Source organism: Sinocyclocheilus anshuiensis, unplaced genomic scaffold, assembly GCF_001515605.1.
Source record: "Sinocyclocheilus anshuiensis isolate Anshui unplaced genomic scaffold, SAMN03320099.WGS_v1.1 scaffold937, whole genome shotgun sequence".
Lineage (NCBI taxonomy): Eukaryota > Metazoa > Chordata > Actinopteri > Cypriniformes > Cyprinidae > Sinocyclocheilus > Sinocyclocheilus anshuiensis.
In genome coordinates this window covers 366,500-384,277 of record NW_015554129.1, presented here as the reverse complement: position 1 = coordinate 384,277, position 17,778 = coordinate 366,500, and the positions used below count along the sequence as shown (strand labels likewise).

The following is a 17,778-nucleotide window of genomic DNA, read 5'->3' as shown; positions in this document are numbered from 1 at the left end:
CCATTTTTTTTAGGTATGTGTTATGTTTTTTTTTTTTGACTGTTCATCAGTGACGGATAATGTGATTGGTCTATGACTCTTAGGGCGGTCGGGCATCATACATATGGCTTGGTCTACAGAGAGCAGATTGTGGATCAGGTCCGCAAGGCTGCAGAACACTGTGATTGCCTTCAGTGCTTCTTCCTCATTCACTCTATGGGAGGAGGTAAGCTTCTGATGTCTGGCATGTTACCCGTGTTGGTGGTTGAGAAACTTGGGCTGACCTAAGCGTACATTTGTGTGTTTAGGTACTGGTTCGGGGTTAGGCACGTTTGTGTTGAAGCTTCTAGAAGACGAGTTCCCAGAGGTATGTCGGATAGTGACCTCTGTCTACCCGACAGCAGAAGATGATGTCATCACCTCTCCTTACAACAGCATCCTAGCCATGAAAGAACTCACAGAACACGCAGACTGTGTCTTGCCAGTTGATGACAAGGTATCCCTTTCCTGGCATCATAGCTCTCAAACCATATTTGCAGTCATGTATACTCTGATAAAGCAAGTGAAGACACATTGCACCATATTTGACGTCAATGATGCTAAACATTGCTCACATTTCTCATTACCAAACTGGATGGAAAGATAGGAATAATGACTTTAATATCAGTCTGTTCCTCATACAAAACTGTGGTTTCGTGCCTTTGGGAAAGTTGGAATACAAGTCACATGGACTACATTTATTGTACTTTTTTAACCTGTTTATAACTTGACAGACCTTGTCACTGCTGCTTTTCCCAAAATTGTTCCTGTTGTGTTACACATATGAAAGGACGTCATAAAGTTTTGGAACAGCGTGAGGGTCAGTATATATCATGATGATTTCAATTATATATATATTTTTTACCTTTATTGTAGTCTCTGGTTGATATTGTTGGTAAGATACAACACATGTCCAACACTGGCAAACCAGGCTGTACCATCAAGAAGGACTGTACCATCATCTCGGGACAAGGAGGGGTGGTGAAGGTCGAGAAACCTTTTGATGCCATGAACAACATTGTGGCCAATCTACTTCTTAATATTACCAGGTACTAAATGCTTTGTGACAATGGACATTATCTGCTGAGCTATTTTGTTCTGGTTTATAGTCTCAGATTGGTGGATAATTTCTATATGTGTATATGGCTAGTAAGGTCATCACATAAAAATTGGCACTTAAATATTTTTTTAATTGACTGGAAAACATTCTAAAAATAAAAAGCTTAGAAGACATGTAATTAGCCATCTGTTGTCTTTGACTCTTTAAAAAAAAAAAAAGTAAGACATTTTCTCACTAATTTAATTAGATTTTCTCACTAATTTAATTGTATTGAATTAATTTCTCCTCTTGAAGTTCAGCACGGTTTGAGGGCTCTCTCAACATGGATCTGAATGAGATAGCCATGAACCTTGTTCCGTTCCCGCGGTTACACTACCTTTTGTCCAGTCTAACTCCTCTGTACACACTTGCTGATGTCAACATACCACCACGCAGGTTTGTCATTATATACCCGCAGTAATTTTTACCTATTTTCTTATTGTATGCTCTTATACCTGCCTCAAATACCCTGGGTTTGCAAGTTACAAATGCATAAATAATGTTTTGATATTTAAAACATGAAATGTTGAATACTGATATTTGAACTTATTAAAAAAAATTAAAAGATACTTTACATGTGAAATTAAAACCGCCAGTATGTGGCAACAAGTCACTGTTAAGTGAGTCATTGCAATTGAACCGAATCATTTACACGGTTGATTCATTCAATTTTCTGCCTCCATATCTTGAATTATGTGATCATTCTTAATGCATATTAATAGACTGAATCATGCAGTGAAAGAACCACTCTAAAAGCGCACACGCACTAAAGCCCGTGTTGGTCTACTCTAACCAGACTTCATCACGTCGCGTATGCACGCCTCTGTAGGTGTGTTTTGTTTAGCTTTTGCAATAATACTCGATAATGTCATGATGTCTCACGAGTTCAGTATTTGCGCTAAACCTGCGCAGATTTGGCCTGCATGAACTTCCCCAAGAAATTAATGAGTATATATATACATATATATACAAATAAGAAATTACTGATTTGTAGTTCAGGTAGGTGTCTGAATGTTTTTTTTTTTTTGGAAGTCACTCCCTGTCCTCTATATCAGTACTGAGCTTAAAATGATTTAAATTTAAATTTTACTTTTAATTTTCATTCTTTTCAAAATCATGTAAATTCTTAAAATCTGAAAATGCCATATTTATAAATGAATAAATACACTGATCAGCCACAACATTAAAACCACTGACCGGTGAAGTGAATAGCATTGATTATATTGTTACAGTGGCACCTTTAAAAGTTTGGAATATGTTAGACAGCAAGTGAACAGTCCATTCTTGAATTTATTGTATTTAAGCAGTCTTTAAGTTTTTTTTTTTATTATTATTTTAATGATTGTAAAAAAAAATTAAGCATGAGAAACCAGTGCTTATTATAGTGACATTCTGTGTCAAATCGACTGAATTTCAGAAACTTCCCCCGCTCAATATTTTTCTGAAGGAAGATAAACATGTATAGTGATGAATGCCAAAATATTAAATGTCATGGATGTATATTTACTGAGTAATTCACTGTTTTGTAAAGGGTGGTCAAAATGACATTTTCACCTGAGATTTAGAGCCAAATTACAGGAGGGTAAAAATGACTTAAACGTAATGATGCTGCCATCTTTCTATTAATAGATAATAGAAAGATGGCAGCATCATTACGTTTAAGTCATTTTTACCCTCCTGTAATTTGGCTCTAAATCTCAGGTGAAAATGTCATTTTGACCACCCTTTACAAAACAGTGAATTACTCAGTAAATATACATCCATGACATTTAATATTTTGGCATTCAGAGATCGCTAGGTCTATTAGTAACATCAGTTGACTTCAGCAATCTTTGTTGCATTACATGCCAATAGTGACCTTCTTGTTTCCCTCTATCAAGACAATTGCATAGAACAGGGGCTCTCAGCTCTGGCCTCCTGCAGAGTTTAGCTCCAACCTTGATCGAACTCGCCTGCCAGTAACTTTCTAGTGATCCTGAAGACCTTGATTAGCTTGTCCAGACGTATTTGACTAGGGTTGGAGCTAAACTTTACAGGAAAGTGGACCTCAAGGGCCAGAGTTAAGAACCCCTGGCATAGAGCATACATGTAAAAAATATATTGTTTCATGCAACACATTTCTGGTCTCCCACATTTGCATGCATACGAAAGTAAGTCAATGAAACGAAAAGTGTAGTGTGATCGACCCTTCAGAGCTAAACTCTGCAGGACAGTGACCTTCCAAACTGAAGTTAAATAGCTCTGCCACAGAGGGTGCCTGCTCATTACAGGTCCTTGGATAATATTCCCAATTGTCCCCATGCCAACAACCCTGCATGGAAGGGAGAGACTTTATATGGAAAAACCTCTTCATGTGTGTTTGGTCATCACCAACTGGATGCTGTGATGTGTTCTGTAGGCTGGATCAGATGTTCTCAGATGCATTTAGTAAGGAGCATCAGCTAATCAGAGCTGACCCCAAACACAACCTGTATCTGGCCTGTGCTCTTATGCTGCGTGGAAACGTTCAGTTGTCAGATCTGCGCCGGAATATTGAGCGGTTTGTTTCTCCCTTATTTTGAGTTACTCTTGTTTTGTTTATTTTTTTTTCATTATAATATAAATTTTTCTCACTGCATGCCCACTTAATGAATTCTTATAAATAAATTGCACATACGATGTAAAAGATTTTGCAATGCAGACAGCTTCTTTGGTGTGTGTAGATCTTGAGCCGAACTAAAGTTATTAGTCATTGGCAGCTTCAGTGATGGGGAATGCTGGATTTCTGTATATTTTCAGTTTCAATATCCATTTTGTTTTTATTCTACTAACATAAACTAGACTTGGTTTTGATAAGTCTTGGTTTTGCAATGTGTAAAAACAATGGACTTTTGAAACATTGAAACAATGAAACATTGTTTGTTTGTTTTTAAGATAAAAACATATGCACTGACAGGTTGCTTACTGTAAGATGGTTGAATGACAAAAAAAAAGTGCATAGTGACCATGTATTGCAAAAAATATTAGTTTTATTTTCAAAGACTGATAGCGAACTATCCCTTTTAATGCCAGGTGTAAATGATAACGCCTCGACTGACCACTTGTGATCAGATCAATGAAGACTTAAAGGGTTAGTTCACCCAAAAATTAAAATTCTGTCATTAATTACTCACCCTCATGTCGTTTCAAACCCCTAAGACCTCCGTTCATCTTCAGAACTCAAATTAAGATATTTTTGATGGAATCTGAGAGCTGTTTGGCCCTGCATAGACAGCAATACAACTGAAATGTTCCCAAGTCCAGAAACGTAGCAAGGAGATCTGTAAAATAATCCATGTGACATCAGGGGTTCAACCTTAATTTTATGAAGCTACGAGAATACTTTTTGTGCGCAAAAGAAAAAAAAAGCGACTTTATTCAACAATTCGTCTCCTCTGCATCATCCTGGTGCCATTTTGGAGAGTATCAGCTGGACGTAAACAGCGTATGCTGTTTTGTTTTTTTGGGTGAACTAACCCTTTAATACCAGGTGTAAATGGTCATAGAGTACTCTTAATCACAGTACTTCTTATTAGCACAAATTAGGGTAAAATAGGCATTATTAAAACTATATAGATAATTTTTTAGTGCTAATTTTTGTACTTTTTTGTCTTGCATTGCTTTAGACTCCGTCCACCTTTTTACCCATGAATGTCTACTATTTGATACAGACTTTGCATTAGGAGCACTCCTGTGATACTGTAAAATGCTAAGTAGACAGCTTGCAAGATTTTGTAACAGCTTATCTCTGTATGTAATATAAATATATGATCTGTAAATGATCCATGATGATGTACTTGAGTCTCTCTTCATTTTAGAATACAGAATAATCGGTTCTTTTTATTCCCCTAGGCTAAAGCCCACCCTTCCGTTTGTCCCATGGAATCAGGAAGGATGGAAGACTAGTCTGTGTTCAGTCCCTCCTGTGTGTCACTCACATTCTCTTTTGGCTTTAGCCAACAACACTTGCGTGAAATCTACCTTCTTTGAACTAAGGGAGCGTTTTGTGAAGCTCTACCGTAGGAAGGTGTGTGTAGCATAGCATATATATATATATATATGCACAAACTCAAACTTTTGAAATGTCGTGCTCCTCACAGGCTCACTTGCATCACTATCTAGCAGTTGACGGCATGGAGTTGGCTGGATTCAGTGAGGCCTTGTCATCTATCTCGGCTCTAATTGACGAATACACACACCTGGAAAGCCCTCTCATGCCCAACGCTCCCAGACTCACCATCGCCACCTGACTTGTGTATATAATAGACAACGTGATCAAAATTTCTACTTGTACATAAACTAAATAGTTCATATTTTTGGACTAATGTTTTATTGATGTAAAATGTCTCTATTTTAGAGGCATAGAAACATTGGCTCAAATATTGTTGTGAATTTAGTGTGGATTTGTTAGTACTACCTACAGCATAACAGACAATATTGAGTCAAACAGAGTTGAGCTCTATCCCTAAGCAAACCTGCCTGCCTGCAATTTTCAAGTAAGCCCAAAGACTATTTTTTATTCATTTATTTTTGTTTTTCGAGTTGTGTTTGATTAGGGCCAAAACTTAACTCTGCAAGACAGTGGTCCTGAATTGCCCATCTGTGTACAGTACTAGAGGCACATAAATTACACACTTCACCTGTAAAATGTTGTTACTTTTTCTTTCATATAAAAAAGTTAATAAAATAGTCATAATATCAAACAGTGCCTGGATAATGTAGTTTTAATAGAAGAAGAATCACAGATTAATTTGTCATTACACATCAGTAAAACACAAGAAATGCCACTTTATCTTAAACTAGATTAACATACACACTCAATCCTATAGTCTTGGCATTGGCACAGTCAGCACAAAGCCTAAACTTGTGTCCTCATTTAATATGGCTCTGCATTGACCTGTTGACAGATGGTTTGTTTGCAGGTTAGCGCTAGTTGTATTTTTGCTTCAATTTATGCCTTTATAATCAGTTGGTGCAGGGCATCCATAGGTCCCAAAAGTATTATTGACCAGGTCTTGCCTAAGACTCAATGATCAACACCTCTCAAAAGCAATATTTTTGGGTTGCCTGCAAATTGTCATCGTGATCATAATCAGCATGCACACTATTTTTGTTGCAACTGACTTGACGGAAGTTCAGTACTTGAGTAAAAAAATTCACCTTGTATTTCGAATAACTCATTTTAAAGAGATCCTCTTTAGATGAAGCTGTTTGTTGCATTAATTTGCATTCTATTTTTGCACTCTTTCTATAGTAAAATAGCGTACTAGTAGGGTTAAGTTGTCTTGTGTATGGGCTGAATTTGAAAGCAAAAAAGATTCAATCAATATCACTGTCACTTCAGAGTGCACATCCCTAGTAGTAGTAATGATAATATTTTTTATATATATCTAGTGTTACATTGTAATGCTTACAAAAAATCAGAAACAGAAACAACCCAATAAATTCATTAAACATCTTACGCTTTGGGATTTATTACAAGTTGCAAGTCATTCATTTTCGTTGAGCTGACGATTTGTTGTTCAGGAGAGTTCAGCTTTATGCAAATGCACAGCAATGTGCCAGCTACTAGTGGGAGTTCAGACTTCAAGTTTATATGACTCCTGATATAGTTTGTCCTTAGATATTATTTATACTATTATATTATTACTAACTTTCCTGTACTGCACCACATCGCTGTTCTCTTTTGTTGATTAATTCTACAGTTGAGAAAAATATATTCACCATTCATGAATATTCCTGTTTCTGTAGTGACCTTTAGTTGGTTGAGCTTTGCTCAAATAATGGCTAGCATACACATCCTTTTTGAAAAAAAAAAGAAAAAAAACATGGTTGAAATGTATTTATTTGTTTGTTTTACTTTTTCAGAAGTATATGCCATTGCTTAACCTCAGAGCTGATTGTAGCTGATGGTCTTAAATGTCTGTGTTTTCCCACAAGTTCAAAATCTCTACAGGTTCATCACATCCAGGTGAGTACCTGTGACCTGAGAATTTGCTATACATGTATTGAGGAATGTGAGACATGCATTAACATGACTTTGCTTCATTTAAAGGTGCACTAAGCGAATTTTGCCAAACGATGTTGATATTTGAAAGCACCAAAACGAACACGCCCATACCCCAACAGGACCTTGCCCCTATTTTGAAATCTCCGCCCACACGTACGTACACAACCATGGCAACGAAGATGGCGGAATCTGCTATGCCTACCGGCCGAGGGTATGAAGTTGTGTGAAACAAAGCAAAATCAACGTTACTCACCTATCAAGAAGAAACAAAGCAACCTTGGCATCCGATTCCAGGCCTTCCTGCTCCTTGAGTTCTCTCCACCGCTGCAAAGCTGCTCCGATATTTAATTGGGTCCTACCTCTTGCCTGATCATAACAGTTCTTTTTAATGCTTTGTTCCTCCGATATCCCTTCCTCCCCCCTCTTTATCTATAGTCAGTCTGCTAATATCTTCTTGTACACTCACTGAATGCTCCTTTCTCACTATCATTACTAGACTAGACTGCTGATTGGCTGCAAGTGTGTTTTGGGACTCGGTCCGACACTGTGGACAAAAGCATTTTTCAAATATTGCTTAGTACACCTTTGGTAAGTGTTTACAAAAATATCTCCCTGTTCTCTTTACCTGCTGTATTCCAAACAACAGAGTAAAACACTGGTTTTAATGTGTTTATACAGTTGTGCGTTTAGGCCTGAATCATACTCTACTCAAATATGTGAAAGCAGACACATCGATGCATGGATGATTTCATAGGTGCATTCTCTGCATTGACCCAAGGGATGCTTTAGGTGCGTCCCAGTTCATATACTAATGTGGTAGTATAAATAGTGAACACTGAAAATTCTAAATAAAAAAAAGAAAGAAAGAAAATGGTGTACTTTAAATACTTGCATGATGCAGTTGACCGAGAAAAAAAAATGTGTGTAATGTAATGTTGGACACTTCATGCATTCAACTGTCGCAGCTTTAATTAACTCTGATTATGAATGACAAAATAACCTTCATACATTAAAATAAAATTCACAGGCTACACAGTTAAGTACATAGTGTATAAATGCACAGTAAATAATGTGTCTTTCGGGACGCAACTTTTGACTGTCCTTTTTGAAATCAACTACTCATTGTAAAACAACAGTTTGAACTTTGCCATTAGATTTTATAAAAGCATAAAGCTACCTGAATAACAACACCTTTGGATTAATGGCATAGACAGTTGAATGAAACTGTCTTATTCAAGTTCTGAGGTTTATTAGCGCAATAGCGCCTGAACAGACATTAAAGGGTTAGTTCACCCCAAAATGAAAATTCTGTCATTAATTACTCACCCTCATGTCGTTCCAAACCCGTAAGACCTTCGTTCATCTTCGGAACACAAATTAAGATATTTTTGATGAAATGTGAGAGCTCTCAGACCCTGCATAGACAGCAACACAACTGTAATGTTTCCAGGTCCAGAAACGTAGTAAGGACATCGGTAAAACAATCCATGTGACATCAGTGGCTCAACTTCAGTTTTGCGAATCTACGAGAATACTTTTTGAGCGCAAAGAAAACAAAAATAATTTATTTAACAATTCTTCTCCCCCGAGTTATGTCTTCCGCCATTTTGGAGAGTACCCAAGAGCGCAATCGACGTAATCAGTGTTGTTTGCGATCGTCGAAGAAAGCGCTCGCATGAACGTAATCTGCGTAATCAGCATTGTTTACACTTGGGGGAAAGCGTGAGTATGCATTGTGATACTCTCTAAAATGGCGGAAGATGTAACTCGGGGGAGAAGAATTTTTAAATAAATTGTTATTTTTGTTTTCGTTGCGTACAAAAAATATTCTCGTAGCTTTGCAAAACTGAAGTTGAGCCACTGATGTCACATGGACTGTTTTACCGATGTCCTTACTACGTTTCTGGACTTGGGAACATTACAGTTGCGTTGCTGTCTATGCAGGGTCTGAGAGCTCTCACATTTCATCAAAAATATCTTAATTTGTGTTCCGAAGATGAACGAAGGTCTTACGGGTTTGGAACAACATAAGGGTGAGTAATTAATGACAGAATTTTCATTTTTGGGAGAACTATCCCTTTAAGTATTTACTACATGTCCGTAAAATTGAAGTGTGTTGACAAGTTACTTGTCTTTGTTCATATACTTGCATAGAGTATTTCTGGTCATATGCTGTAGCTTACATGAAGCATTGTGTACTTCCTCTTTGTCTGTTTTATATTAAGTGCAGTTCTGAAAACATGTCATTAGCATCATTACACTTCCTCTGGCATACACAGGAAGTGATCCACTGCATCTTCCAGCGTACGTTAGATCCCCCTTTGCAGTGGAACTCTATGTTCATCATTTTGGACTTATTGGGAACGCAGCAGCGCTTGTCTGTGCAGATGCCGCAGTATGTCGGGCGGTGCTTCTTAACGCTGGTACAACCAGACAGCGAGAGCTTCTCTGCTTTAATGGCCTGGAATTTCGGTCTGCAGGTTTTACCTCTTGGCATCTAAGCATGAACGAGGAAAGAAAAAACAATTAATCCCTTTTATGGTTATGATTTTGGGTTCAAAAATAGAACTTTGGAAAAGTTCCAGCTTCATTCATTTCATTCTAATATACCTGCATATCTTTGGGTTTTTTTAACATATGAAATATGTAAGTCTGGGTCAGTCTAACCCTGGGTAAATAGGTTCATAAGATATTTTGTTTGACATTACTCATAATTTATAAACTACAGACTACAGATTTTAGCATAGGATTATAGGAATCTTTTAGGATTTTCAAAATTCGTCTCAGACGACCAAATCGTGGACAAAATCGCACAGTGAGCCAGGCTTTAGTAATTTTGTTCTTTGAACTACATTTTAAAAATAAATGTATATTACTGTTTAATTCATGTATATTAAGATGCTAAGAGTCAAAACTAATGTAGTAGACCTTGCTAGCTGCTAATTAGCTGCAATATTAGCAAAAATGTCATTTCCGCAACATGTCTTTACAGCAACAAATTTAGGTGTTGTTGTAAAGACCTTGTGTTGCTGTAACCGTTAAATGTTACTTAGGGTGTTATTCTACTACCCATCATTAGGGGATACTATGGTTCTCTTATGCTAAGTTTAAATACAGTTAGGTGGTAGAAGAAGAGAGAGCTGTTTGGTAAGAGGAAAGTATGGCTTCCCTCTTGTAGCCTTAGTTTCACTGAGATGTCCTGATTGGGAAACATGTTGTTTTATGCTCAATCAAAATAAGGTCCTTTTTTTATGCATATTCACAGTGTGGCTGTATAAATTGCATTTCATGGTTTTGAGGTTTATTCTAATGTTTGTTAATATGTTGTTTGTAGAAGGACTCCTTTGACCTAGCCTCTTTAGCTGTATCAATGGTGCATTTACTACTGCATGGTACATCTTGAAAATATAAAGGACTCATTTCCCTGCATTGCATCTCCTTACTTTGGGTCATCGAAACTGGATATTAATCACAAGGATAAGAACTATTTACATCTGCCTTTTCTACAAGGTTTCTTCTTTCGCTTTTGGACTGGGACATAAAAGTATAACCATCTTCATTACATGAACATTTCGTGCTCGTATTGTAACTGTTCATTTTGTATATAGACATATTTTTGTATTGGTTTTCTTGGGTCTTTTTGTACAATTGGTTTATGGTATGTTATTTTGCTTTGGGGTTTATTATTGTGAATTTCATTTTTTGTTGTTTTTCTTTTTCATAATATATCTCTGCTAAGAAACGCAGTTGTCTGTTCTATGGTTCAACCTCAACCAGTTTAAGTATTGTGAGAAGCTGGTAGGTAGATCCCTCCCAAAGGAAAAAGACTTTCAGATTTATAACTATAACTCATAGAAGTACGAGTTTGTTATATTGTGTTAGAGACAAGTTCAAGGTTTACTGTATATTAAATTACAAATATTCAGTCTATTGTAAATTATATTTTAACATGACATTTTGTAACCCTAGATGAGACCAAATTCATCAACAATAAGATCAAAGAAATGCAGAGCGGAAATTAGAAAAAACCCCGAGACGAATGCAGAGTATCTGCAGAAGGAAAAAGAACATAAAAAGAGAAAGGAAAAGAGTGTCTCCCAGCTGACAAAAAGAGAGAAAAACCTTTTGATTTCATGGCACTTTAACATTGTGTCCTTACCGACACAAGATGTCATTACCGCAGCTCTGCTTTATTTTATTTTTTCCCATATTTTTATTTGCCAAAAAATTATATTTTTACACTTACGTTGAGATGATTTACGCATTGAAATCGCAACATCTGTCATAAAAAGCTAAATATGTTCTCTTTAGTTTGTATGGAAACAATTGACATCTAAGGTTACTGTCTAAATTTTACATGGCATAGAGAAAATCATGAAATCCCCTATTTTGTATATTATTTTTTTAATATCAGTATTTATGAAACTGCACAAAATTTGAAAAAGCTATTGAAATATATTACATTTTTATAGAAATTAAAAAAGAACAATGTATATAATGAACGTTATTGTAACGTTGCGGTAAGGACGTTTTGAAGAAAAAGAGTTGAAAAACATAAAAAATAAACATGCTCCAGATTAAAATCTTAACTCCATGCAATTTTGTTGACCTTTTTATATGTATTACAGACTGTGATGGTTAAAATTAACATTCACAGGGGTTGATTTTTTTAATTTTGGAGAGTCAAAAGTGCCTGTAGTTGCAGAAACACCCATATATCCTTTTCAGTTTTTCTTACAATGATTTTGGTAATATGGCTGAATGGTTTACCTTGTTTGTGTGTGTTTATTAAGTGCTTATTAACATCAGGATATGACGATTTTCTTTTCAGTTGAGTCTTTTGTGTTAGTGTCAGGCCCACACATGCCTGTTCTTGACTAATTATTTCAATGAAGTCTCACTACAATATCCTAAGGTAAGTAATTTTCCTGTAAGCTCCTTAGGAATGCTGTAATAAAGTACTGTGACTCATGTCAGTGTTGACACCTCTCTCTCTCTCGCTCTCTTTTCAGGGAAGTCAGACTTTCTTTTCCCCTCACTCACTGTACCACAGCGTCAGATTTCACTTTCTGGCAAATCCACCTTCAGATAAAGCTGATGAGCTGATGAGCAAAGCTGATGAGCAAAATCAAATTTAGAGAACAGTAACCACTTTAGCAGGAAAGAATATAACAACTGAGGTTTTGGAGGGTTACAGCTGTCAGAAGTTAGTTGGAAGAGTAGTGGTTCAACCTCAACCAGTTTAAGTATTGTGAGAAGCTGGTAGGTAGATCCCTCCCAAAGGAAAAAGACTTTCAGATTTATAACTATAACTCATAGAAGTACGAGTTTGTTATATTGTGTTAGAGACAAGTTCAAGGTTTACTGTATATTAAATTACAAATATTCAGTCTATTGTAAATTATATTTTAACATGACATTTTGTAACCCTAGATGAGACCAAATTCATCAACAATAAGATCAAAGAAATGCAGAGCGGAAATTAGAAAAAACCCCGAGACGAATGCAGAGTATCTGCAGAAGGAAAAATAACATAAAAAGAGAAAGGAAAAGAGTGTCTCCCAGCTGACAAAAAGAGAGAAAAACCTTTTGATTTCATGGCACTTTAACATTGTGTCCTTACCGACACAAGATGTCATTACCGCAGCTCTGCTTTATTTTATTTTTTCCCATATTTTTATTTGCCAAAAAATTATATTTTTACACTTACGTTGAGATGATTTACGCATTGAAATCGCAACATCTGTCATAAAAAGCTAAATATGTTCTCTTTAGTTTGTATGGAAACAATTGACATCTAAGGTTACTGTCTAAATTTTACATGGCATAGAGAAAATCATGAAATCCCCTATTTTGTATATTATTTTTTTAATATCAGTATTTATGAAACTGCACAAAATTTGAAAAAGCTATTGAAATATATTACATTTTTATAGAAATTAAAAAAGAACAATGTATATAATGAACGTTATTGTAACGTTGCGGTAAGGACGTTTTGAAGAAAAAGAGTTGAAAAACATAAAAAATAAACATGCTCCAGATTAAAATCTTAACTCCATGCAATTTTGTTGACCTTTTTATATGTATTACAGACTGTGATGGTTAAAATTAACATTCACAGGGGTTGATTTTTTTAATTTTGGAGAGTCAAAAGTGCCTGTAGTTGCAGAAACACCCATATATCCTTTTCAGTTTTTCTTACAATGATTTTGGTAATATGGCTGAATGGTTTACCTTGTTTGTGTGTGTTTATTAAGTGCTTATTAACATCAGGATATGACGATTTTCTTTTCAGTTGAGTCTTTTGTGTTAGTGTCAGGCCCACACATGCCTGTTCTTGACTAATTATTTCAATGAAGTCTCACTACAATATCCTAAGGTAAGTAATTTTCCTGTAAGCTCCTTAGGAATGCTGTAATAAAGTACTGTGACTCATGTCAGTGTTGACACCTCTCTCTCTCTCGCTCTCTTTTCAGGGAAGTCAGACTTTCTTTTCCCCTCACTCACTGTACCACAGCGTCAGATTTCACTTTCTGGCAAATCCACCTTCAGATAAAGCTGATGAGCTGATGAGCAAAGCTGATGAGCAAAATCAAATTTAGAGAACAGTAACCACTTTAGCAGGAAAGAATATAACAACTGAGGTTTTGGAGGGTTACAGCTGTCAGAAGTTAGTTGGAAGAGTAGAGGCCCTTGCTTTGAATGACTTCAGCACATCTGTGGCCACAGGACTTGACTAGTTTCTCATACTGCGCTGGTGTGATCTTGGTCCACTCTTCTTCCACTCTCTTCCATAGTTCGGTAACTGTAGTGGGTTTCTTAGCCATAACTTTGTTTCCAAGGATTTTCCAGAGATTTTCATTCGGGATTAGATCAGGACTCTGGCCTGGCCATTTCATTTTTTAAATGTTCTTAGCTTCAAGGAGCTGCTTTGCCTGTTTTGCAGTGTGAAGGGGGCATTGTCTTCCATGAAAATTGCAGGCTGGTTGAGAGATGCTTAACAGGGAAGGTACCGCATGTTGCTGAAGGAAGTTCTGATAAACATTTGCATTCACCTTCCATGTAGCTGCATATAGAGGTCCAACTCCTGTTGCACAAAACATCCCCCCAAACCATAACACTTCCTCCTCCACCTTTCACTGACTCCTTTACACACTTGGGCTTCAGTCTTTCCCCAGTTTGACACCGAACATAATGTTACCTCCACCTTTCACTGACTTCTTTATGCACTCGGGCTTCAGTCTTTCCCCAGTTTGATGCCGAACAAAATGTTTCACATCTGACCCAAATAAATTAAACTTGCTCTCATCACTGAAGTGAACTTTGGACCAGTTCTCCTTTCTCCTCACAATATGCTCCTCAGCAAAGGTGAGCTTAGCCTTTTGATTCTTTCTGCTGATGAGTGGCTTGGTCACTGCTGAGTGTGCTTTCAGTCCGACTTCTCTTAAACATGCCGAGACAGATCCTTACCCTGTTCAGCGCTGAACTGGCAAGCAATTCCAGCTGCAGTGTTGAACCGATTCCCCATTGAGAGTCTCTGCATTATCCTGTCTTCTCGTGCATTTGTCTTAAGTGGACGACCAGCCTTTCTGGGGGACTTGAATGAATTAGTGTCACTGTAAACCAGCAATATTCGAGAAATCACAGATTTGGAATGACTAACTTCTCTTGCAATGGCTGAAAGGGTCATTCCTGTGGCCTTCATCTGGACAACCTCCTGTTGCAGGGTTTCAGTCACTTTAGAGTAGTCCGCCATCTTGCTATCTCACTGAAAATTGGAGGAATGCTGCCAGTTAAATAGGGTTTGTTATACTGTATAATTAAGGAAATTAGCACCAGGTGCCAGATTATCACCAATAACTTGCAGGTATATGTAAGTGTTCTCTCATTTTGATCAGAGTTCTTTTTCAAATATCTCATTTAAGTTTTTTTTATACTGTGCCTCAGAATACAATTAATTCATGAAATATGCTTAAAAACTGCCCTTCTACTCCTGTTTGGATAAATTTAAATAGGTCTAAGCAGTGACCTTGAAATTCAGGACATTATATTGTTCTCTAATTTTGATATTATTAACGTGTCACAATAAGTGATTTGGACAATGATTGTTGAACAAAATTATTAGATTTGCTTGAATTTTTTTTCTGTTTTTCATGCATACAGTATGCTCATTTTGTCCTCTGAAGATTTGGATTAAATCAATGGATCTGTATGGATTACATATAGGCTACACTTTTGTTCTTTTTGGTGATTGAATACAAGTTTGGAATGGCATGAAGGGTGTGTAGATGAAGACAGAATTTCTAGTTTAACCTTGCCCAGCATGTGAAGTTCCAGCAGGACGGATCTCTTACCTTAAGTCCCTTTAGAGCGTTTTTATCACATGGTCGAAGCAGACAGAGTCGGCGCTCTTTTCTCATCTCACACTTGCTGTTGTCGTTGTTGACTCGTACAGAGATGCCGATGCCGCAGGTGCGTGAACAGGGTGACCAGGGTGTGGTCTGAACCAAACAGTTCTTCTTCCAGGCTAAGGGAGGATCCCTGTAAGCTTTCAGTGTTACAGTCACAAAGCACTACGTCATCCCACAGCACACATTCAAACATCTGCCCTCACCCCAGGCTTCAAATTCTGACAGGAACAATGAGTCTGTGAATACTGTATAGTTATTGATCTGTCACAGCTAGTTATGACGTCAATTCATAGAACAGTCCAGAAGGCATATTCACCATGGGTTCTCTCTGGAGTTTCTTAGAAGATTTGGCTGTTTTCTAGTTATGACTGATGTTAGTACATGGTTAATGTCAATCTACATGTTGCTCTTCAAAGATAGCTAGCAAATTGGAAGTCGTTTATTTAAATGTTTGATAACAGTGCCAACACTACAACATTTTCTATGTAAACCACAAGTTTATGTGCTTGATGTATGACATTTACTTAAAGTAAATGAACAAAAAATGAGTCCTCTTATGGCAACTTACATTTGAGGCAAAAGTGCATGTAATTTATTTAATGAAAGTCTCTTCAGACTTTTAACCAGGGTGCGAATTACGGGGGGGTTTGGGGGCGTCTGACCCCCCTAAAGAAGGCTTGATCCCCCCCTGATGGACGTCAAAACTAGATGTAGGGGGGGGGTCAGATAGAAAGAAGGCTAGCCTACGCATATTATGGAGATTTACTTGTAAATATTAATATGCATTTCTATAGCCCTAACTGATTTTAAAATATAATTTTGGCAGCTCCTGAAATGGGTCATATTGACAGTACCTGAGCAGTTAAAGAATACGCTACAGCACTCATTCAAAGACGTGCATTTATTGCTTGGACGGAGCAAGAACACCTAAAATACACATGTAGATTCAGTCGAGTGATAAAGTTTACCCTCTTCAACTTAATGCTGTTGAACTGAATTTATGGAGCAAACTATTTGCTAAAATATCCATAACATTAACAGCAGCGCTGTCAGATGTGCGTGAAAGCTGCATGTGTTACTATAACAAACACTGCGTGTTTTCTTTCAGAATCATCATTGGCTGGTAGAAAGACAAAAATAGGTTACGTAAAAGTTTTTACGTAAAACTGAAGATAAGGTAAAGGTGTGAATAATTACATTTTAGACACATTGTCAGTAATTTCACCAATGAAAATAAAGCCCTAGGAGAACTGCTGTGCGTCTCAGATGAACACAGTGGTGTTTCATTAATGAATCCACGTTTTTAAATGAATCGAGTGAATCAATGATTCAGTAAACCATTCATAAAGGCAGTCACTTGCTTCGTTTCTGAATGAATCAGCCATTTGAATTAATTGATGATTGAATGAATGATTGAATGACTCACTTAAGACAGGGATTTGCCGCCACCTACTGGCGCATTAAGTTTTATATTCAGAGGATCGTTTCTTTTTCAAATAATTTCATATTTCACTATTTATTTGTATTTTTTATGTTGAATTAAAATATTTCTTTCTAAAGCTACTTATTTCAGCTACCTTTTTGTAATGTCTATTCAGTGTTTTTTTTTTAAATTAACACAATGATAAGTATTATCTTTAATCGGCACATGATGTACATGTTAATTAATTAATCTCATTAATTTGAGATTCATTTGATTAATTAATCGGCACACTATGTAATTACATTTTTTTTTAAATAATCACTTGACAGCCCTATTTAAAACATAAATAAATACCCCCCCTGCTGTAAGTGCTCTGACCCCCCCGATGGTCACTGCGTAATTCGCACCCTGCTTTTAACTGCTGTCCATAAGGAATTCTAGAGTGAACCCGTGATTGCAAAATGTAACATTTTTCACTCACACTTTAGTTTGGAACCCATTCTCACAAATTTTGCCTAAATAAACTTAATATTCTGCTTATTAATAGTAAGTAAGGTAGTTGTAAAATATGGTCATGCAGAATAAGGCAGTAATATGTGCTTTATACTGTAAGGTACTAATAAACAGTCAATATGCTAGTAATATGAATGCTAATAAGCAACTAGTTATTAGTGAAAACTGGTCCCTAAACAAGTGTATACAAACTAGTGGGTTACACTTTACTTGAAGGGGTGTGCATAAGACTGACATGACACCTTCATAATCATGACATGACACCTACATAATCATGACATGACAC

At 36.7% G+C, this 17,778-nt stretch overlaps 2 protein-coding genes across 2 annotated transcripts in view; one reads left to right on the top strand and one right to left on the bottom strand.

The window, feature by feature from the left end:
• Positions 1-6,368, top strand: part of LOC107670257 (tubulin epsilon chain-like) — a 25,775-nt gene extending 19,407 nt beyond the window's left edge. Inside the window, exons 10-12 of the mRNA XM_016462803.1 lie at positions 3,516-3,656; positions 4,988-5,162; positions 5,236-6,368. Of these exons, the coding sequence (XP_016318289.1) occupies positions 3,516-3,656; positions 4,988-5,162; positions 5,236-5,385 (466 nt within the window). The 3' untranslated portion in view covers positions 5,386-6,368. The remainder of the gene's footprint in view (positions 1-3,515; positions 3,657-4,987; positions 5,163-5,235) is intronic.
• Positions 6,369-9,360: 2,992 nt separating this feature from the next.
• Positions 9,361-17,778, bottom strand: part of ccn6 (cellular communication network factor 6) — a 16,432-nt gene continuing 8,014 nt past the window's right edge. Inside the window, exons 4-5 of the mRNA XM_016462776.1 lie at positions 15,500-15,693; positions 9,361-9,642 (exon numbers count right to left, since the gene is read on the bottom strand). Coding sequence (XP_016318262.1) covers positions 9,361-9,642; positions 15,500-15,693 — 476 coding nt within the window. The remainder of the gene's footprint in view (positions 9,643-15,499; positions 15,694-17,778) is intronic.